Source organism: Centropristis striata, chromosome 11, assembly GCF_030273125.1.
Source record: "Centropristis striata isolate RG_2023a ecotype Rhode Island chromosome 11, C.striata_1.0, whole genome shotgun sequence".
Taxonomy (NCBI): domain Eukaryota; kingdom Metazoa; phylum Chordata; class Actinopteri; order Perciformes; family Serranidae; genus Centropristis; species Centropristis striata.
In genome coordinates this window covers 4,780,878-4,804,469 of record NC_081527.1, presented here as the reverse complement: position 1 = coordinate 4,804,469, position 23,592 = coordinate 4,780,878, and the positions used below count along the sequence as shown (strand labels likewise).

At 39.2% G+C, this 23,592-nt stretch overlaps 1 protein-coding gene across 3 annotated transcripts in view; it reads left to right on the top strand.

Moving 5' to 3' along the window:
- Positions 1–22,178, top strand: part of chd8 (chromodomain helicase DNA binding protein 8) — a 43,862-nt gene extending 21,684 nt beyond the window's left edge. For 2 of the 3 annotated variants that reach the window (XM_059344636.1, XM_059344635.1), the window contains exons 18-38: positions 466–625; positions 1,199–1,409; positions 2,839–3,034; positions 3,145–3,315; positions 4,885–5,175; positions 6,383–6,806; positions 7,824–7,980; positions 8,064–8,153; positions 8,714–8,817; positions 9,432–9,555; positions 10,521–10,596; positions 10,699–10,988; positions 12,722–12,954; positions 15,040–15,711; positions 16,404–16,510; positions 16,597–16,818; positions 17,298–17,390; positions 17,617–17,730; positions 18,504–18,605; positions 18,694–18,798; positions 20,899–22,178. In XM_059344636.1, the coding sequence (XP_059200619.1) occupies positions 466–625; positions 1,199–1,409; positions 2,839–3,034; positions 3,145–3,315; positions 4,885–5,175; positions 6,383–6,806; positions 7,824–7,980; positions 8,064–8,153; positions 8,714–8,817; positions 9,432–9,555; positions 10,521–10,596; positions 10,699–10,988; positions 12,722–12,954; positions 15,040–15,711; positions 16,404–16,510; positions 16,597–16,818; positions 17,298–17,390; positions 17,617–17,730; positions 18,504–18,605; positions 18,694–18,798; positions 20,899–21,270 (4,314 nt within the window). In that variant the 3' untranslated portion in view covers positions 21,271–22,178. Of the gene's footprint in view, positions 1–465; positions 626–1,198; positions 1,410–2,838; positions 3,035–3,144; positions 3,316–4,884; positions 5,176–6,382; positions 6,807–7,823; positions 7,981–8,063; positions 8,154–8,713; positions 8,818–9,431; positions 9,556–10,520; positions 10,597–10,698; positions 10,989–12,721; positions 12,955–15,039; positions 15,714–16,403; positions 16,511–16,596; positions 16,819–17,297; positions 17,391–17,616; positions 17,731–18,503; positions 18,606–18,693; positions 18,799–20,898 lie in introns of all 3 variants that reach the window. The other variant, XM_059344637.1, reaches the window with a different exon arrangement.
- Positions 22,179–23,592: the final 1,414 nt, after the last annotated feature.

Sequence of the window (23,592 nt, the reverse complement as noted above, 5' to 3'; positions counted from 1 at the left end):
GTAATTTTGTTGATTCTGGCTTAGAGAGAATGAAAACACAAAACTCAGTGTCTCAGAAAATTACATAAGATCAATTTAAAAAAAAAAAAAAAAAATTTTAAAGACAAATGTCAGGCTTCTGAAAAGTATCTTCATTTCTATACATCAATACTTGGTTGGGCTCCTTTTGTGTTTTCCTGTGTGTTTTTGGTGTGGGATTTTATGTGTTTTTTTGTGTGTTTTGAGTGTTTTTTTGTTTAAAAAATAGTGTTTTTTGTGGTTTTTAATGTGTTTTTTTTGGTCATTTTTTGTGGGGGGGTTTTTTGTGTCATTTTTGTGTTTTTTTTTTGTCATTTTTTTGTTTGTCATTTTTTGTGTTTTTTTTGTGTGTTTTTATGAGTGTTTTTTGTCGTTTTTTGTGTTTTTTTTTGTCATTTTTGTGTGTGAAATAACAATTTGTATCCTTTGCCTGTGTTTTTCTCTCAGGTTGAGCTGACTGATGTGCAGAAGAAGTATTACAGAGCCATCCTGGAGAGGAACTTCAGTTTCCTCAGTTTAGGGGCGAACAGTAACAGCAACGTTCCCAACCTGCTCAACACTATGATGGAGCTACGCAAGTGCTGCAACCACCCCTACCTCATCAACGGTACTGCATCTTAATATTAACCCAGTATTACCTCTTCTCACTGGGCGTCTTGTTATCTGCATGTATGTTTTGTTTTATTCAGCCAAAACTATCTGTTTCTAATAGTGCATGGGCTGAATTGTGCTGTCCATGTATCCATATTTATTCAGAAGTGTTTATTCAGAAGTGGAATGATTCTCCAAAAACTGCCTGCAAACAACAAAACAGTCTGAGCTGCATTTGCATTTTTGCAGATCTAGATTGTGCTGAGAGTTCAGCTTCAAAGGTCATTGTATAATATATGCTGTGTGAACAAGAACTGTAAATTAAAATGGATGGAAAATGCAATCAGCACTTAGACAAAATGCTAAACAGATGCTGTCAGTAAAAACATAATGTTGGTTGTTTATAGTGCAGTAACATATGCAATGTGATGATGAAGTGAAATAATCAGTATACTCTATAAACTCAATGTACTGTTTATTAAAAAGTGGTAGAAAATGTTTGAGAAGTGCTTTAGTAGGTTCCATGTGTAAAGCTTGCATTATTTATTAGCATAATAATATTTACCCTCTTTTTTTTTCCTTTGTGCAGGCGCGGAGGAGAAGATCATAGCGGAGTTGCGGGACGTGTACGACCCCATGGCCCCCGACTTCCATCTTCAGGCTCTGATTCGATCGGCCGGTAAACTGGTGCTACTGGACAAGCTGCTGCCTCGCCTCAAGGCCGGCGGACACAAAGTGCTCATCTTCTCCCAGATGGTGCGCTGCTTAGACATCCTGGAGGACTACCTCATCAACAAGAGGTGAGAGGCAACGTTATAATAGTTTGGGATTTTTCATTAGTTTTAATTTCCATCCATCCATTTTCCTCCGCTTATCCGGGGCCGGGTCGCGGGGGCAGCAGGATAAGCAGCATTTGTTTTCAAATTCAGTTAGTTTTAATGAGTTTTTAGAGTGAGTTTGCTAGTTTTAATTAGTTTATTTATTTATTTATTTTGGAAAATGCTTAGTTTTAGTTTAGTTTTTATTAGTTTTAGTGTTAGTTTTAGTTTTTTTGTAATGTGGTATTTGTTGGGTGCGAGATTCAAAAAAGGTCACAATAAATGTTTCCTTTATTTGTCTTATTCATCTCAGCTCCAACTATAATAACCTTTTATAAGAGGGCCGGGGGTGGATTTTAATGCAACTGATGATTAATCACTGCCAAAGTATCATGAGAAAAAAGTATCTTTTCGTGTTAATGTGAGGTATGTTTTCACGATGGGAATAATTAATCGATGATCGATTAATGGCCATTAAGAATTTGGTCGATCACGTGGAATTTTTAATCGATATGTGTATTTTTTTATTTTATCTCTGACTGTGTATCAGTATCACTGAACTGAAACACGGCCGAGCGTTCGCGAAAACCTACATTATTTATTATCCTTATAGCTCTTTTTTTGCGGCACACATAACGGCTGTAGGTTGCTTTTGTACGTATTGCCCCATACCACCACACAATAACTGATATATGGCAGCACAAGAGAACAATACAGAATATATAGTGCTTTGTGATTTAAGATATATCTTGTTTTTCCTATGACTGTAGTCCTCCTTGACAGCTTTGCTTGTGTATATTTTATGAATTACACCAAAAAATTGTATTTCATAAACTCTTTAATTTAATCCAAAATTTATTTAATCACAAAACACATTTAAATATTCAAGTTTACTGTGAAAACAATTGTACTATACTGTTATTTTTACAGTTTAATCTCACTTGAGTTAGTTTTACAATTGACAGGATTGAAGTCTCTTTTTCGTCCTTTCAAAATAAAAGCGTCTGTTCTCAAAACAGGCTTTTAGATAAGATCAGATTAGATTTATTTGTCATTGCACAGAAATACAACGAAATTCAATGCACTCACGTAGTGGACTCATTAAAAAAAAAAAAAAAGCATAATAAATAGTAAATAAGATTCATTCTCATCATCTCATATCAATAAATAGTAAATGGAAAAGATACATTCTCATCATCTCAGCACTTAGTATATTCAAGTCATGTCATTTATTCACTGTACCATCAACTCAGTGCCATTGTATGCATTAAAACGGTAGTTTAAATATATTGATATATATATATATATATATATATATCTTTTTATTGATCATTAACATTATAGATAATCGAGTTGGCAGGTTTCTTCCAAACGTCCATCCCTAATATTATGTTGACTTATTTCCTTCCAGATACCTTTATGAGCGAATTGATGGCAGAGTGCGCGGGAACTTACGACAAGCTGCCATCGATCGCTTCAGCAAGCCCGACTCAGACCGCTTCGTCTTCCTGCTGTGTACCCGCGCTGGTGGCCTGGGTATCAACCTCACTGCTGCTGACACATGTGTTATATTTGACTCTGACTGGAACCCTCAAAATGACCTGCAGGTACACTTTCACATTTTATGTTAAAGAAAAAACTTGGAATCGTTCTTATCCGTTCATGTCAGCAGCTGAACATGAAACTCTTCTGACTCCTTGTTTCATTCTTGTGTCAGGCTCAAGCTCGGTGTCATCGTATCGGCCAGTCTAAGGCGGTCAAGGTCTACCGTCTGATCACTAGGAACTCCTACGAGAGGGAGATGCTGGATAAAGCCAGTCTGAAGCTCGGCCTGGACCGAGCTGTGCTGCAGAGCATGAGTGGCAACAAAGAAAGCAACGTCAACGGGGTAAGAAAACCCAAATTCAAGCTCATTTTTGAGTCGATCATTCCTATTACATCTTGGATTTTGGATAAAGTGCTTGTAAATGCTTGATATTCTTACTGTATTTCTCTTGCAATCTGACTATATCCATCTATAGACTATAGATAACCACATGTTCAATGTAAAGAATAATGAGTAGTCTATCTGAAATGAAGAGCGTTCCTCCTAAAAGTGTAATACCATCTCTGTTGGTATGGTTCAGAGAAATCTCCCCCTTTTAGTATGTAAGTACTCATCTAAAACATGCAGGTGTAAGATACTGGAAATGGGTTTTTTTCTTCAAGTTTTCACAAACATACCACACATTGAACTTAAAAGTAGGTGACTAAAATGGCATTACAATAGATACACCCGTTGCCAATAGCAGTATGCAAAACAGATAATAACAACAGCAAAAAGAGAACAAGAAGAGGGAGGTACGAACAAATTAATACAGGCTATGTTAGTGTTGTTGCTACAATCATTTAACAAAGTGTTTCAAATACAAGACAGGTTGTTTCCTCTTTGCATGTAATTGTCCCACTTTCTCCAGAAAGCATCTCCTTTGTCCTTTTGCAGTCTTAAACTGAAGGTCAACCGTTCCATACTGTCACAGCTGGCTCTAAGCCATGACAAAAACGAGAGATGCACCGCTTCAACTGAATAAAGTTTAACATATTTATTTAACATAAATAATAAATGATACAATAAAATGAGGTGTGAAAGTCAGTAAGATCAGTGTCGTAGGATGTGCATGTCTGAAAAGTATGGTGTGTGTGGATGTTGTGTGGAACATAACAGAATAACAACAAAACTCAAACTAGAGCTGCCAGGCGTCTATCTGGAAGGAGAGAGAGAGACAGAATGAATGAGCAACAGTTTACATAGTAAACCCAGATCACCTACACAGGTGTCCTCAATCGCCCGATTGCCGGGCTGGCCCGACCCCCCTGTCAACCAGCAACTTACTCCAGGCCCCACTGGCAATACCAGCAGGGGCCGCCACAATACATTGAATGTTGGTAACTATGTTTGACCATTCCTTGAGAGTGGGAGGTTCCTTCTGAAGCCAGCGCCTTGTTATGGATCTTTTTGCTTGTTGCCATGAAGACTTTCAAAAGATATCTGTCCGCCTTGGATATTTCCAAGTCCACGTTCCCCAAGTAAAAGGACAAACAGGAGAATTCAATGTTAAAACTAAGGACTTCCCTGATAGTATAACGAACCCCATCCCAAAAATATTTAAGGGCTGGGCAACCCCAGAATACATGTGTGTGATCTGCCTTACAGTGGCCACACTCTCTCCAGCACGTAGGGTGTAATCAGGTCTGTTTGGACTTTTGTTTTGGTGTTATGAAAAATCTAACACAATTTTTCCAAGAAAAATCCCTCCACTGTTGTGAGGCTGTGGTGTTGATGCTGGAAAAGCTTGAAAATTTACCTTGAAAGTCCTTTACAAATGCTTGAATTTGACCACTGCTAAAGTGTACGAACCCTGAAATCCAATTTTCCAAAATGAGTCCGCTGAACACACTTTGTGTGTCTTCGTAACAGATCCAGCAGTTCTCCAAGAAGGAGATCGAGGACCTGCTGAGGAAGGGAGCGTACGCCGCCATCATGGACGAGAACGACGAAGGCAGCCGCTTCTGTGAGGAAGACATCGACCAGATCCTCCAGAGACGAGCCACCACCATCACCATCGAGAGCGAGGGCAAGGGCTCCACGTTCTCCAAGGCCAGCTTCGTGGCCTCGGAGAACCGCAACGACATCGCCCTCGACGACCCCGAGTTCTGGCAGAAGTGGGCCAAGAAAGCCGACATAGACATGGACTCCATGAACAGAAAGGTACCTGCAAGTTTGTTTCTTTTTAATACGCAAAATAGTTTAGATTTTGTGTGTAGTGGTTGTATTTTGGTAAAGCAGGGTTATAATAGTTTTGGATTTTTCATTAGTTTTGGTTTTAATTTTGTTGTGAATTTTTGTTTTCAAATTCAGTTAGTTTTAATGACTTTTTAGAGAGAGTTTGTGTTTTTATTTTTTTGAAAATGCTTAGTTTTAGTTTAGTTTTTATTAGTTTTAGTTTTTTTGTAATGGGGTATTTGTTGGGTGCCAGATTCAAAGAGGTCACAATAAATGTTGCCTTTATAATAATAATAATAATAATAACAATAATACATTTTATTTATAGAGCGCTTTTCAGGGTACACAAAGGCGCTTTACAGTTAAAACAGTTAAAATGCAGTTAAAGATAAAACAAACAACTAAATCAACAACAAAGTTCACAAATTAAAATTGATTTCCTTTGTCTGATCGATCTCAGCCCCAATAAGTTTGTTAAGTCATAAAACCAGATAGATGAAATAGATTTCATATCAACCATTTTTGGTTGATATGAAATCTATTTACGTATGGAAAAAGTTGACAAAGACGAAAACTAAGGATATTTTCTCTATGATTTCAGTTAGTTTTGTAACCACAAAATACAGTTTCAGTTGGTTATCATTTTTATTTCAGTTAACAAAAATGTGTTTTCAATTCTGGTTTTCGTTATTTTGTTAGTTTTCGTTAACTACAATAACCTTGTTGTGGATCCCCAGAGGCCCAACAATAAAATTTTATCCCGATACGTCACAATACGATATTATTTTAAGCATTTTGTGATATGGTGAGTATTGCGATACAATATATTGCAAATTAACTGTTTTAACTGCATTTCGTGTCCACAAAATTCAAATCAAGACTTTAAAATAAGAGAACTATGCCTGGCATAGTAAAAGGAAAAAAGAAAATAATAATCAGGGAGACCAAAGAAGACATTATAATACATACTCAAGTTTGATAGCTTATCACTCTATAACTCGTCATCTTTTTCCCAGGCCAGGTCGTCCTTATCGGAGTTGGAGAACTCCAACATTAGTCAGACTAACACGTTTACATGGACTTCAGTTGTCCAGTTATAGTCAGACTGAGGCAATAATTTGTTTGTATGTAAACGTACTGAATGTGTCTCAGAGTAACCAGTAACTGACTAAACGTTCCTTCCTCCCTCCAGAACACTCTTGTGATCGACACTCCCAGAATCCGTAAGCAGACCCGTCAGTTCTCCACCCTACGAGGCGACGGAGGAGACCTGTCGGACCTGGACAGCGACGACGAGTATCCGCCCGCCAACTCCAGACAGTCTCGAGCCTCGCGGCGCTCCGACCGCCACAGCGGAGGAGGCTACGGCCGCACCGACTGCTTCCGGGTGGAGAAACACCTGCTGGTGTACGGCTGGGGCCGCTGGAGGGACATCCTGTCCCACGCCAGGTGTAAACGCCGCCTCAGCGAACGGGACGTGGAGACGATCTGCCGCGTCATCCTGGTCTTCTGTCTGCTGCACTACCGCGGAGACGAGAACATCAAGAGCTTCATCTGGGAACTCATCACGCCGCCGGAGAACGGGAGAGAACCTCAAACACTACTCAACCACTCAGGTAGGAGATACAGAGCCACCTTTTCTCTTTCTGAAATGTTTATTCACCCTCTGAAGTCTCCAAAAGCTCCAAATAATCCAGACTTGTTGCCTCCATCCAGACTAGAAAACAAAGCAGCGTGGAGCCCTACTGTAAATTTACCTCTAAAGTTCTGGCTGTAAACTCCATGAGGCCAGTTTCAGTTTGATGATGATATACCAAGTAAAACTGGAGACAAGCTCAAATAGATTTAGTATCAAATGATAGAACTGGATGGAACCCTCTTATATGTTAGATTTGACTCCTTTGTTCACATTTGTAACATTTAAAATTCTTTATTGAGCATAATAGTGTTTTGAAAGTAAAAAAAAGATTCAAAATCACATTTTATGTTGGACTAAAGGAGTAAAAAAAAGACACAAAATGACCAAAAAAGACACAAAATGAGAAGACGGAATGACAAAAAAGACACGAAAAGACTGAAAAATGGACAAATAAGCTAATTTTACAAAATAAAAGACTCCATAGAGTTAACCGGTTACTATTCTGAGTCCCGCCAGCGGTCCGGCGGAATGATACTAGTATACTAAAGATTAGTGATGCACGATATTATCGGCACGTTATCGGCCGATATTGGTTTGAAGATGAACTATCGGAAATCGGCCAACACGCCGATATCCCGATAACAAATGGTATCAACCCAAAAATTGCTGCAACAACTTCTGGGACCCAGTTGAACTGGACTGGACTTTAGAAAGTAAACCCTAATGTTATGATCCTTTATTCACCATAATAGGCTTCAATACATAAATTATTAATTCATTAAGTCATTTTGATTAGATATTTTTGACCAGAACAATATTTTTGACTTGCATCTCAAATTGATCTTCAGGTTCTCAGCTTTCAGATGATGTTCTTCTTCTATGTTGCATCTATTGTTGACCTGCTATCTCCCCCTAAACATCCACTGCCCACAACCACCAGAAAGCTCTTTGAACAGTAAGAGGTTAACTGTATCTTGTTCCTCTCTCTGCCTAGGCCTGTCCATCCCCGTTCCTAGAGGCAGGAAGGGTAAGAGGGTAAAGGCCCAGAGCACGTTTGATGTTCAGAAGGTGGAGTGGATCCGTAAGTACAACCCCGACACCCTGCTGCTGGACGACAGCTACCGCAAACACCTCAAGCACCAGTGCAACAAGTGAGTGAAGCCCAGTCAGCTGTGTGGACGAACAATACCTTCATGTGAACACAAACACTAAAAACCTCTCCTCTCCTCTTCAGGGTGCTGCTGAGGGTGCGTATGCTCTACTACCTGAAACAGGAAGTGATCGGAGAACATTCAGACGCCGTCCTGAAAGGAGCCGACATCAGGTATCTGAAAATGCTCTTTGTACATTAAGCAAACTGCAGACAAATACAGCATGGTATCCACAGGGGCCAATCATTTGAATCTAATGCCTTAAAATATATTATATTTTTAAGAGCAAACTTAAGACTTATCTGTTTCATTTGGCTTTTACTTGAACCATTTTTAAATATTTTTCTGCTCATGCATCTTAGTGTTACAACATCTTGTCTTTTATTTATTTATTTTCTACTATTTATTAGTCTATATCATACATATATATATATATATATATATATATAACGAACAATATAATGCACGGTTGAAGCCGGTGGATGTAAACACATATGAAGCAGACTGCACCTTCTGCAAGAAAACTTTGCATTGGAATCCCGCTGCAAATCAGATTTTTTAAAAACTTTTTTGCCAGTACGGATGTGAAATGGGTCTTATATTGTATCCATTATAATCTTAAAAAAGTCTTAAATTTGACGTGTTGAAGCCTGCAGAGACCCTGATCAGTTACTGCTTTCCAGTCGGACACGTTATGTCGTGCATTTCTTTATTTTGCTCTTTATTTCCTCAGGGATGTTGACATCTGGATGCCTGAGATGGAGCAGCAGGAGGTTCCTGCAGGCTGGTGGGACACGGAGGCAGACCGCTCGCTGCTAGCTGGAGTATTCAAACATGGTAAGATTTCTCTTTATATGAGCTCAAAATATTTATTAGGAAAGGATAAGGAATTGTTATAGCTTGACGAGTAAATAGTTTGTTTAGTTGTGGTCATGTTCAGCATTAACCCATTTAGACTGGATGCATTTTTTTGCGTGTTTTGCCTAAATCTCGTCCTTTTTTAAGACTCATAACTGATTAAATCCAAAGGGATTCACTGAAATACATGGGTGGAAAGCAAAAGGGGGATAAACAAAGCCCCAAAAAAAATTCTTCCTCATAGAAGAATTGACAGAAAATATAGTTGAACAGTGACAAAATCAGACAGCTGCTTAACATGGGTGTCAAACAAAAATGATTTATCAAATATTACCCCTAAGTCACGCAAGTGAGAGTGGATGGCAGAGGAAAGGGGCCTAATACATTGTAGCATTGTGGGCACAACCTTCAATCAATCAATCAATCAATCAATCAATCAAACTTTATTTATATAGCGCTTTTCATACATATAAATGCACCTCAAAGTGCAACAAACCTTCTCTGGAGCAACAACTAGAACTTGTCATTGCACAACATGTATTGAGCATTTAGTTGTCATTTAACCGCCTCCACCACATGTCGTCTGTTGCCAGGTTACGAGATGTACACCACTATGCGTGCTGATCCCTGTCTCTGCTTCCTGGAGCGAGCCGGTCGGCCCGACGACAAGGCCATCGACGCGGAGCAGCACACTGGAGACGCTGAGATGGGAGACGAGTGAGTGATCCTGTTGTTGTTGTTGTTGTTGTTGTTGTTGTTGTTGTTGTCGTCGTCTTACAGATGATGGGAAAACTCATAAGTCAACCCTCTGAACCTCCTGAGGAATTTTAATCGATCTGTGCATTTTTTAAATTTTATTAATTTCATTATTTCTTAAACACGGCCAATAAGCCAATGAGCTGAGAATTAAGTTGGATAGTGAATCTAGAAATAAGCATGTTGAACTCTTAAAATAAGAAATGAACTCTTAAAACAAGATAAATTAAAGCTGCCAGCAGTGATGAACTGGCCCGAGCAGAGTGACCTGATGATTATTAGTTTCTTACCAAGATAAAAAAAACTTTAGATGTAGAAGTGTTAGATAATTTATCTTGTTTTAAGAGTTAATTTCTTATTTTAAGCATTCAACATGCTTATTTCTAGATTTAATAATCTTAATTTAAGAAATCTTGTCAAGGTAAATTATCTGTCCATGCAGCAAGATCATTTCCCTCAGATTTACTGTTTTTATCTGTTTTTCAGACACACCTTTTTTGCAGTGTAGTATCGTTGTATTGATGTTATTTTTTGTTTTATATCGACATTAGAGCATAATAAGTCCATCCTTTTCCACAGCAATGCACTTTTAAATCTCAAGAATATTAAATTGAAATGTGGAAAAGAAATATTAAAACATCCTAGTTAATTAACACATAAATAAATAAACTACAACCAAAACATATAAAATAGACTTCCAGGCTCTGTTGAAGTTAATTTCTTATTTTAAGTGTTCAACATGCTTATTTCTAGATTTAATAATCTTAATTTAAGAAATCTTGTCAAGGTAAATTATCTGTCCATGCAGCAAGATCATTTCCCTCAGATTTAGTGTTTTTATCTTGTCTTTAGACTAAACACCTTTTTTGTAGTGCACGTCCCGTCCTTTTCCTGCTTAACGTTGTTTTATTGTCTGTGTTGTGTAGTAATGAGTACGACAAGTACTCGGAGGACCCGGAGTTCAAGCCTGCGTCGAGACACGCCAAAGATCTTTTCGAGGAGGTACGAATCTGAGTCGTCACCTCGAAGCCGTTGGAGAAACTCTAAATATTTTAAAACGAAGCAAATGTAACAAATCTCTGGTATTTCCACCTTCTCCTCCAGGCCGACTCCATGAACGTGGACGATGAGATCTCTGTGGAGGACAAGGTGGGCCCGGTGATCACCGAACACTTCTCCAGCCAGAGTCAGAGCCAGAGTCAGAGTGGCGCCTGCGACTGGCCCTCCAGCTCGACGCTCACGGCGCGGTTGCGGCGGCTGATCACAGCGTACCAGCGCAGCTACAGGCAGGAGCAGCTGAAGATCGAAGCCGAGGCCAAAGGAGACCGCAGGCGCCGACGCTGTGAGCAGGCCAGCAAGCTGAAGGAGATCGCACGGCAGGAGCGCCAGCAGAGGTACAAGCTCTCACACTGCTACTGACTCTGCTACTGACACAGTGGATCAGCAAAATTATCATATATATATACTGTATTTCCTCCAATAGTAGCCGGGGCTTCTATTAATAAAAAATCAGTTTAGGACCCGGCTAATAATAGGGGCAGGCTATTATTTGAAGGAGGCTTTTATTAAAAAAAGAAAATCAGAGCAGCTCTGACTGGCACTTTTTTACACACGCTTTTGTGTCTTTTTTGTGTCTTTTTTTGGTAATTTTGTGTCTGTTTCTTTTTTATTTAGTTATTTTGTGTCTTTTTGTGTCTTTTTTTGGTAACTTTGTGTCTGTTTCTTTTTTATTTAGTTACTTTTTGTCATTTTGTGTCTTTTTTGGTCATTTGTGTCTTTTTGTGTCTGTGGTTGTTAATAATAGGGGCAGGCTATTATTTGAAGGAGGCTTTTATTAAAAAAAGAAAATCAGAGCAGCTCTGACCGGCACTTTTTATAGTGTTTTACACAGCGCATTGTAGCCAGTTACCCGGATGTCGGCCATATTGGAAGTACTGGGATGTAAACAAACAATGAACAGCACGCTGAATGTTCATTTGAAGCAGGATTTAAAATGTCTAAACTACTAAAAAGCCCAGAAGAACGCGCGTAAACGGCTGGACTTTACAGAGAATGACTAGGACAGCGGGAGAAACAACCATATTTACCTACAGTACTAACTCGTGTGGCCAAACTTCTAAATACAGGTGTTGTGTTGAAATCTGTTACCGTCAGGTGATGTTTCCTGAATGGTGTTCTCCGTAGCATCACTTCCTGGTTGGAGTTAGGATTTCAGTTTAAGGTTAGGCCTTGTAGAGAGAACTGTTTGGGGTTCAGGTCAACTTGGGCTCATGTTAACAACTTAAAGGAGGACTGGTTGGGGTCAGAAGTCAGGTTGGTGCAGGTTAAGGTAAGGGGGACACATATCGACGGGGGAACAGACTTTGACATAACACCGGTAAGACACCCGGCTTATAAAAGAGGACAGCTTTTATTTACTAAAAATAGTTTTTACATCCGGTTACTAAATGAGGTCGGTCATTAATAGGGGCCGGCTTTAAATTGAGGAAATACGGTATATACAGGTGCATCTCCATACATTAGAACAGGGATGGACAACTGGAGGCCCGGGGGCCACATACGGCCCTCACCCTCACTTGAAGTGGCCCTCAGTACAACTACATGCATTTGAGCATTAAATCTTAAAAGTGCAGTGCAAAAAATGCACAAAATTACTTCTAATTAATGTTGGTCTGCTGTTCTTGCACTGAAAAAAAAAAAGAAATCACATTAAGTGTTTTTTTTTTTATTTGCTTCAAACCTTTTGTATAAACAGTGGCAAGAAAAAGTATGCAAACCCTCTGAAATTACCTGGTTTTCTGCATTAATTTGTCATAAAATGTGATCTGATCTGCATCTAAGTCCCAAGTATAGACAAACACAATGTTCTTAACCTAATACCACACAAACAATTATAATATTTTATGTTTTTATTGAACACATCCATTAAATATTCGTTTAAAAAGTGATGGTGGAAAAAGTAAACCCTTGATTTTAATAACTGGTCGAACCTACTTTGGCAGCAATAAATTTCCTTCAATCTTTATTAATAAACATTTTAAACATAATCTCTCCCATTGAGATTCAACATTTTCACATAAAAAGAAGAAGCTTCTCTTCACTCTTGGCCCTTCTGTCTCTCCTGCAGGTGGACACGGAGGGAAGAATGTGACTTCTACCGCGTGGTCTCCACTTTCGGCGTGGAGAAGATCAAAAAGGAACAAGGTCTTCCCGAGCCGGGAGACCCCGAGTTCGACTGGAACCGCTTCCGAACCTTCGCTCGTCTGGATAAAAAAACGGACGAGAGCCTCAGCAGATACTTCCGCTCCTTCGTGGCCATGTGCCGGAGAGTCTGCCACCTGAGGCCCGGCCGCGGTGAAGGTAACAAACGCTACACGAGCAGTAAGAAATTATTAAGTTATTAATGCTGTTTAGGTGTTTCTGAAACATTATAATCAGGGTTCATACGGGTGCTGGAAATCCCTGAAAATGGTCAAATTTTAATGTTTAAAGTGCTTGGATTTTGGATAAAGTGCTTGAAATTCTTACTGTATTTCTCGTGCAATCTGACTATAGATAATCACATGTTCAATGAAAAAAAATACATTGAATATTGAGATTAGCAAACTGTACTTTTGATTGTTAACCCTCTGGAGTCCGTGAAAGCATCAGCACATTACTTCTTCATGACGTGAAGACATAAAAATGAAGCAACATTGAGTCTCTCCATCAGCTTCCCTCTAAAGTTCTGTCTTGAAACTCCATGCCAGATTTTTTTTGGATGATATTCAGCCAAGTAAAACTGGAGATATTGTCAAATATATTTAGTGTAAAATATAGAACTAGATATTATCCTCATTTTACCTCTTATATGTTATATATGCAACCTGTATTCATATTTGGAACATTTAAAATTCTGTGTTTTGAAACATAATTTTCAAGATGAGTTTTCTATGTTTACTTAGTTTCTTTTGGGTTCAAAATTTTGCTCAAGTAAGTCAAAGTTAAAAATGAATTATCAGGACATATAGGTGAGGTAACGCTGAAAAAACTGATACCAACATGGCATGGTGAAGATTTTTAACAGATTTTTTAACAGACATAATAACCAAAGATTTCAGAGGGTTAAAAGTGTAAAACCATCGCTGTCGGTAATGAAATTACCCCTTTTAGCATGTAAGTACTCATCTAAAACATGCAGCTTACAACCGCTGTAAGGTCCTGGAAAAGCTTGAAAATGGACCTTGAAAGTCCTTATAAAGTGCTTGAATTTGACCACTCAAAAAGTGTATGAACCTTGTATAATAATATGTATCAAATGTACCTTCATTCATCACTTTTTCAGTATAGTTTTGCTCAAACAAAACTCAGCAGAATGTTTTTGAACAAATAGGAATAGTGTGGGAATCGGACATCACTAATGGTCTTGTTTGGTTATTTTTAGCTCATATAGAGGCGTCAGTATTAAATATTTACAGTTCTATAACCAGTTAAGCTTCTTGTAGTTGCTTGAATTACTTTTTCAAACAAAAACGCACTTTTAGATTCTAATTTTTCCATTATTCAGATGTTTAGCTTTTCTTTTTAATCCGTTTTGACAATTCAAACAGTTGAAAGGAGATGCTGCAGATTTATATCGACATTTATTCTTGTTTTCTGACATTTTATAGACTAAACTATTGATCAGTTAATCAATCAAAAAACTACTTAGTAGATTAAACCCAAAAAAGTAGATTTCTTTAAACTGTGAACTGTATTGTACTCGGTTTCCATGGTTTTCTTGATAATAATTTTGTTTTTTAACAAGAAAACCATGTTAAATGTCTAGATATCAGCTCTTAAATTAAACTCTTATCAGCTATTTTTGTTGTTATCATTACATTTGTCCAATATTTTGAGAAATACATTTACGAGATTAAAGTGGCAAATCTACGAGAAGAAATGCGCAGATTTATGAGATTTAAAAAAGAAATAAAAAGTGGGTTCCTTGACAAAGACAAAACACTATTTTTCCGACTTTTTCTGTCCTAAATCTGCGACTTTTTTCTTGCAGATTTGCCACTTTAAATCTCTTAAATCTGCAATTTTTTTTTTCTTGTAGATTTGCAACTTTAATCTAGTAAATCTGCGACTTTTCTTGCAGATTTGACACTTTAAATCTCGTAAATCTGCTACTTTTTTCTCGTAGATTTCCCACATTTTTCTCGTAAATCTGCGACTTGTTTATGGAGATTTGCCACTTTAAATCTCTTAAATCTGCAAAAAAAATTTCTTGTAGATTTGCAACTTTAATCTAATAAATTTACAACTTTTTTCTCGAAATATATATATATTTTTTTTTTATTTTGGATATCCGCTGGAGTTACCAAATACGGTTCTTCGCCCGATAAAGGGTTAAATAAAAAGTCTAATATGTTTTTCCGTGACTGTATAAATAGTAAATATTTATTCTCTCCTCCTGCTCAGAAGCAGCAGAGATCTCCCAGACGGTGGCGCCCATCACCGAGGAGCGAGCCTCCCGGACCCTCTACCGGATCAGCCTCCTGCGGCGCCTGCGGGAGCGAGTCCTGCCCCACCCGTGCCTGGAGGAGCGCCTCCCTCTGGCGCCGACCAGCTCGGAGCTGCCCGCCTGGTGGAACATCCCCGAACACGACCGCCAGCTGATGCTGGGCGCCGCGCTGCACGGCGTCAGCCGCACCGAGCTCTCCATCTACCCGGACCCCCAGTTCTCCTTCACCCAGGCCCGGGAGGAGTTCATCCAGAACCAGCAGGCGCCTCCTCCTCCTCCGCCGCCTCCTCCTCAGGCCCCGCCCATCCTGCCCCTCAGCCAGCCCAAGATGGAGGAGGTGGTGGTGCACGGCGTGAAGGAGGAGGTGTCGGAGGAGGACGCCCGGCTGCTGGGAGGCGACATCATGGCCGCCGCCGCCCAGCTGCAGAGCACGCCGCTGAGCCTCCACGACGGGAAGGAGCGGGGGCAGGGCTGGAGCCTGAAGAGGAGCAGAGGGAGGGACGGGAAGCCAGGAGGACGGAAGGGAGAGGGAGGCTCCGACTCCGACTCTGACTCTGATTCTGGCTCCTCCTCGTCGCGGTCCGGCAGCAGTGATGACAGCGGAGAGAGCGAGGAGGAGGGAGAGAGAGGTACGTTAGTTTAATGGCTGCAGGGAAATGTTGAGTTCTGATACAGGATCATCTCCATACACTAGAATATGATGGACAAGTCCATTTTCAGTCGTTCAAGTCAAACAGTCCCAACCAAGTATTGAGTCATATAGATGGACAAACTTTAAGAGGACAATATTTCCGTATTAAACATACTTTTTAAAATTGGTCTTTTGTAATATTCAAATTTTTTAGATAAAACTCATAATTATGAGATAAAAAGTCGAAATTTTGAGATAAAAAGTTTGAATTTTGAGATAAAAAGTCATATAATTATGAGATAAAAGTTGAAATTATGAGATAAAAAGTTGAAATTATGAGATAAAAAGTCATAATTATGAGATTAAAAAAGTTGTTATAAGTGTGACATACTTTTCAAAGGACAACATTTCCATATTGAACATACTTTTTGTAATATTCAATTTTTTTGAGACACTGAATGTTAGGTCTTCATTAAATGTAAGCCATAACCATTATAATTAGAATAAATTAAATAAATGAAGACATGAAATGTTTCATTCTGTGTGTAATGGATCTATATAATGTGTTATTTCCACCTTTTGAATTGAATTACTGACATAAATAAACTTTTCTATGATTTTCTCATTTATTGAGATGCACCTGTAGAATAAACACAACAGAAGTATTTATTTCCCTTTTCTTCTCCTCAGCGGGTCTGAAGATATGTGACGGGGATGAAGAGAACAGTTTACTCTCTATGACTCCGTCTCAGGACGGCCTCCCCCCTCCGGACCCTCTCAGAGTGGACTGGCCCAAAGTAATTAACTCACACTTTTCAAAATAAAAGCATTTTCCACATAGAGTTGTGAAGGACCGATACATGTAACTGCTTCTCTTCCACAGGACCGCGTGCTGATCAACCGTCTGGACAGTCTGTGTATGCTGACCATGACGGGCCAGTGGCCCTCGGGGCGCCGCTACCTGCCCGAGGCTCAGCTCAACCCCAGCGCCGAGCTGGCGGGAGACGACATGGCGTACACCAGGGTGATCCGTAAACCCAGCGGCATGCCCGGAGGCCCCGGGGAGGACGGAGAGGACGGAGAGTTCACTGTGAAGCTCCTCAAGGTGAGAAAATAATTAGGTTTTCTGAGGCAGAAATCTACAGTCATGGAAAAATATATAATTAGACCACTTGTTTTCTTCATTTTCTTGTTCATTTTAATCCCTGGTACAACTAAAGGTACATTTATTTGGACAAATATAATGATAACAACAAAAAAGAGTTTAATTTAAGAGCTGATATCTAGACATTAACATGGTTTTTATTGATAATAACCAAAATCATTATTTAAAAAAAAAACATGGAAAATGGCTAGATATCAGCTCTTGGATTAAACATTAAACAAATGTACCTTTAGGATCAGTTGATTTCAGTTGATTGCTCTGCTCTGATTGGTGGCTGCCACCTGGCCCTGGTTGCTTAGCTACCAAACATATTAGTATTTTTTCCCTTTTTTATGTGAAGCGCTTTGTGTTTCATTTCTTTTGTATGAAAAGTGCTATACAAGTAAAGTTTGATTGATTGATTGCTTTGTCTCCTGTAGGAGGAGGGTCTGAAGCTGACCTTCTCTAAACAGGCCCTGATGCCCAACGGCTCGGGGGGAGAGAGCAGCCGCAAGAGGCGCAAGGACCAAGAGGTACGAGTACCAGACCCACATGTACCAGACCCACATGTGCTCCTCTACAGGACTCACCCCTAAATTCCACTGAATGCGTAACGGATGCAGATCTGTAGGCGGAGCTGATACGCACTTATTATAGTTTCAGAGTCGTATCGCATCCAGTGGAATCCCAGGGTTATCAGGGTCAAAACTGCTTCCGATTTAGTTTGATAACATTTCTGTCCGTCTTCTTCTTCTTCAGTTATCAGACCCAGATGGACTCAACGACCCACTGGAGCGTACGCCTCGACGCAGGGACCCTCCCACCTGGCTGAAGGAGAACCCAGATTATGAGGTGGAGGGAGACATGCTGGAGGTTTGTTCTAGAGTTATAAAGACTAGCACCAATTCTTTATTAAGGGTTATTTTGCCCTGCTAATAATAAGAATAAATAAATAAGAATTTTAATGTTGAATTTCAAGGTTTGAAAAGTGCTTGGATTTTGGATTAAGTGCTTGAAATTCTTACTGTATTTCTCTTGCAATATGACTATAGATAACTGTATTTTCAATGGAAAAAACTCTATAAACTGAACAAACTATAGCCTATAATCTGAAATGAAGAGCACTCCGCCTGCGTCTTCTTGTTTCTGAGATGTTTCTTGTTGCTCTCCCCTGTATCTTCTTACTGAAGGGAGTTTTTCTAGTTCCTAGTGGATGTGAGGGCTCCTGAACTATTTCTGGTCTTTCCTCCTAGTTTGGCTCGTGTTTAGTTCCACCAGCTGCTGGTTGATGATGATTTTTGTGAGCTTCCTTTAGCTCCTAGCCCCTAGATTCCCATACCAGTATGTTTTATGAGATTAACAAACTACTGTTAGTTGTTAAATGTGTAATACCATTGCTGGTGGTATGGTTAAGTGAAATTACCCCTTTTAGTATGGAAGCACTCATCTAAAATATGTAATTTACAACCGTTAAAAGGTGCTGGAAAAGCTTGAAAATGGACCTGGAAAGTCTTTTAAAAGTGCTTGAATTTGACCACTGAAAAGTGTACGAACCCTGTAATAAGAGGCTGATCTCAGGCTGAATAGGAAACACCATGTTTGAACTGTGTTTTAGCTTCATGACGTACTGTGTCTTGTTTCCTCAGCTTCTTGTGAACCGGAGCAAGAGGAAGAGGAGGAGGAGGGCTGATAAAGCTCTGACGGGCAGCGAGAAGGTCAAAGTCATTAACATGAGGACGGGAAAGAAGGTGAGACAGGCAGCGATTCGTATCAAACTCTAGATCTGTGGGCTGTGTGTTATCTCTGGCTAACAGACTGAATGTTTCTCCTCGGCAGGTTGGAAATGCTTTCTGTCCCATGCTGCAGGACCTGAGGGAATACCTGGAGGAGAACCCTGACAACGCTGTCGCTCCAGACTGGTCGGAAACTGTTCGCGGCTCTGTACGTATTCAGACTCTTATATTATATTTAGATGTCAGACATTATTATTGTTATTATTTACTAGAAGCTGCCATGTCTCGCCACCTCAAAAACACATTAACAAAGTGGCAAATACAACTAAAACTGCTCCAATATGACAAAAGAGATGAGCCTCCCTCTGTATATACCACTTCTGTCTGATATCTTATATACTCTGTTGATACATGTGGTAGTTTAATTTGAAAATTTGACCATTTTTGACAAAAATCAACATGCTATTGTATGACTTTTTTTTTGAGGGGGGTCATTTTTGGACATCCCATAATGTTTTTTTTCTTTTTTTTTTTCGATATCTCTGGATAAACTATACCACCACATGTATCAACAGACTATAATTGGGCTATTTATAGCATTTTTAGGCATTTATATATATATGTGTGAATATATATATAAATAATAACATGGCTCACATATATATAACACAATGAAAATAAATAGGCAAACAAAGCAAGATGCACAAACACGAGAAGAGAGGGAAGATAAAATAAATAAACAATATATAATATAATAACACAGGGGGACACGAGACATCACAACACAATATAGCTTTATGGGATGCAGCACAACATCTAACACAATAACACAGTGCAAGATCATACACATAATCAACCCAGCATAAACCAACACATCATGACAATGACAACAATAACATACGCCGCAGTGAGGCAGTTACAATTTATGACAAAAATCCACATGCTACAGTATGACTTTTTTGGTGTTTTTCTGTCATTTCCTGCAATAGTATGCTTTAATATCTATCAACAGGCTACATTTGAAGCATTTTAGGCATTTTTTAAATTTGACCGTTTTTGGCAAAAATCGACATACATATGACTTTTTCTTTGATTCAACAATGTTAGCCTGACAGAAAGTCCCATAGACCAGTGGAGAGCAGAGCTTCTGCTCCACAGCTCCCAGTCTGTGGGATTCTCTCTCTGACCACCTGAGGGCGCCACAGTCCGTGGAGACTTTTTAAAAGAGGCCTAAAAACCACCTTTATAACAGAGCTTGTGTTTAAGAGTATTTAAGTTTCATTAGCTGCCATCTTTGTTTTTATCCCACGTTTTCATTGTTTTTTCTCTCTCTCTTGACTCTGTAGCACTTTGAGATTTTGTTTTTAAAATGTAAAGTGAGTTACAAATAAAATGTATTGTTATTATTAAAGAAAACTTTAACATTTGTTCTCAAGTTCTATCTTAGGAAAAAAAACTTGAAGAAATTTAAGAAAAAAAACTAAAAGATAAGACTTTCTTCATGAATACCAAATTTTCTTAAATTTTGTCTTAAGAGCAAAGTTAAGAAAAAAGTGGCACTTGAGAAGCTTTTTATTTCTTAACCCTTGTGCCCTCCTCTGGCATTTTAGGCCATTTTTCTCTTCTTTTTTTCTGTTGATCATTTTGGCTGTGTTGCAAAAAAAATTTTTTTTCCTCATAAAATAAGGTCAGAATTTGAACCCTTTATATGCCAGTTTATATATTTGAATTTTTCCAAAATTTCTTCCAAAAAAATACAAAAGATAGTAGGGAACTGGGGTTTTGGTGATGATTAGATTCTTGGATAAGTTAAAGATTAGCAACAAAATTGATTTTATTTTATTAGTATTTTTTTATGTAGTGCCAGACACTGCCTCTGCTGTCCCTCGTGACACAGACTGAAAACGATTTAATGTTTGATAGTTTTGAACAAGTCTAAAGTTGTTTAAAAGATTTATGAAAAAAAAATCTGAAAAAAATATTCACACACACGAATCTAATCTCCACCAAAACCCAGCCCCCTACTATTTATTTTATGGAGAAAAAAATTCATCTTTTGTGTTTTTTTGGAAGAAATTTTGGAAATATTCAAATATATAAACTGGCATATAACGGGTTTAAATTCTGGAAATGATTTAATGTTTGGTAGTTTAAAATCTAAAGTTGTAAAAGATTTATGGAAAAAATCTGAAAAAATATTGATGTAAGGTGATTTAATAGCAGTTTTAGTGTGCGGTCTTGTAATTCCAGCTGTGAAGAGAGAAATATCTGTCTCTAACAGTCTTCTTTCTTCTTCTTCTCCTCTCAGGGCTTCCTGCCGGAGACCTTCTTCCACCGGCTGCTGTCCGAGCACTCGGAGATCCCGAAGAAAAGCAAACGCCGCCATCATCACCACCATCACCACCACCACCACCACCACACTCCAGAGCCCGCCCCCGAGGAGCCCACCCTGGACGGGGTGGAGGAGGAGACCCTGGTCTCTGACGGAGCCTACATGATGGACGAGGAGGACCTGGAGACGTCCCACCACTTCCTCACCAGCCCGGACTTTGACGTTAAAATGGAGGGCGGCGACAGCCTCTCCCAAGGAGACTATGACAGCTCGGACCAGGAGGCGCTGTTGGACGATGTCATCATAGCACAGAAGGACTCCGACTCCTCGTCGAGCTCCGAGGATTGACTGACCCCCTCCCCCCGAACACATTGGACTCAGTCCCCTTCTCAACCATGAATCATGTTATTCCTCATCATTTATTTTTACCGTATTATGTATGAAATTATGGAAGAATGTGTCTTTTGTTGCTACTTTTATTCATTTATTTCATATAGGGATTGTTTTTCCAATGAAAGGAGCAGGTTTGCACCCATCTGTTTTCTTTTTTTCACCATTTTTTTCGACAATTGTGTTCCATCTCGTGCTCCTCGATCCTTCTCTCTGACCTCTTGACAAAAAGCTGAGCTTTCTTACTTCACCACTCCTCCTCTTCCTCCTCTTCCTCCAAAACCTGTTCTTTCCCATGACATTCCCAGCCATGACCAAAAGGGGACCCCCTGCTGTACAGAAACCCTTTTCTTATCAAATAACCTCAATGCTGGTCCTCTAGCGCTACATGAAACTGGACATGTGTACTGAGCAAGAGCCTGGATCCAGATCCCACAGTCCCCCCCCTGAAGCTGGTCCGGTCCGGACCAGTTTGTGAACTAAAAGGGGATCCAGTGGATGTACTGTTATTGTTTTCACTCTAGGGAGGGGTGGGGGTTGAGGGGGAGGGAAAGTGGCGTATTAGTTACTGAAGCCGTGCTAGGAGGACGGCTGTATTGTACAATGTAGAGCTGGTCAATTGTGTACTATGGTGCAAAGATGACGGCAATGAGTTACTATTCTTGTTTTATGATCTGAGTGTATCTGTGAAATGAATAACAGCAATCTACAGTGAAAGCAGCTCTGTGTCTATTATTGTGACTTTGACCAAGCAGACGTGATGTTTCTACACACTGAGGGTTATGGTTAGAGGTTTTGTTTTTTTTAAACATGTTTATTGCACATTTTGTTAATTTATAAACGGGGAACGACATAGAACAAGAAGGCACATACAAGGAAAAATAATAATAAACAACTAGAAAATTTCCTCTGGAGAAATTCTAAAAGGGCCACGGGGGCTACTGCCGGTGTGTGTACACTATGATGAGATTCTTCAGAGATTTCAAACAATTAATACTGGTAATGTTATAATACTATATTATATACAAGGAGCACACCTACAACAAGCATTCCTTTTCAAGTATTTATTTATACAGCAACCTATGACCTTTAACCTCAAAATGTGTGTGTGTGTGTGTTTGAAGCATGTGTATCTGGAGGAGTGTGCGCGCTTACGCGCATGTGTGTGTGCGTCTAACTGTAATCACATCAAAGATCAAAGGCAATCAGATCAAAGCAATCAACAGAATTAACTGCCACCTGCCAATGTCCCGGAACACTGACAGCAGCCAGAGGTGGACAGACTGGAATTTCTGGCCTCGAACAGAAAGCATTTTTGGCAAAACCATAATACCAATCATTGATCTGACTTCACTTTGAGCGTCCTGAGTTCTTCTTGAACGTCTACATATGGGTTTTTTTTAAGAAAAATGTAAAAATAGTTTTGTTAGAGCGATCTAAAAAAAACATCTCCCTTTATCAGAAATCGTCCTGCGTTTTTAATATGGGAGCCAATGAGGATGTTGGTGGTGTTGGTGGATCATCTGTGCGTCGTACGCCCAAACTATAACTGACAGCTTTACCAGAGGATTGTGAGTGAGAAGACTAATTTTCCTACGTTTCTATGTATAAATTATTTCTGCAGAGTGGTTTTGAAATTTATTTTTTGACAGTTTTTTCTCTCCCTCTACACTCTGGCGATGATGTCACACACTGTGACACGAACATTCCGTGCAATACACACCCATTATAATCTCAGAATTTCTCCAAAAATGATCATGGTCATTGAACAGGGATTGATAAAAAACTATATGACCTATCGAAACGCAAATTAATACACCTATACACAAGACTTGTGTCTACTGTTTAACGTTTAAATGGAGTCTCTAGGTGAAATTATGCCGGAGAAGTAGACGTTTGAAAATCTCCAATTATTGTTCTTTTTCGCTCATTTTTTTTCGGCTGTCCCATTCACTTCAATGCAAAATTTTGGGCTTGTATATAGCTTTCTTGTTTTTAGCATTATTGACTTGAAGTACATCTCCAGTTCTTTCATAAAAACGCAAAAGAAAGGTTTCACTTTGGCAAATTTACATTCATGGATGTTAAACTTTGCAAGGATTATAATTAGATTAATTAAATAATCTTCTTTTTCAACTGAAATGTTACTCATTTTAAAACCAAAAAGTACATCTTGCAAGAGGAGCTTGAAGTCACAGGTGATATTATCTAAAATAAATCTACAAATATCTTATAGCCACAGTTTACGGGTATATTTACATTTCCAAAACAGATGGATAA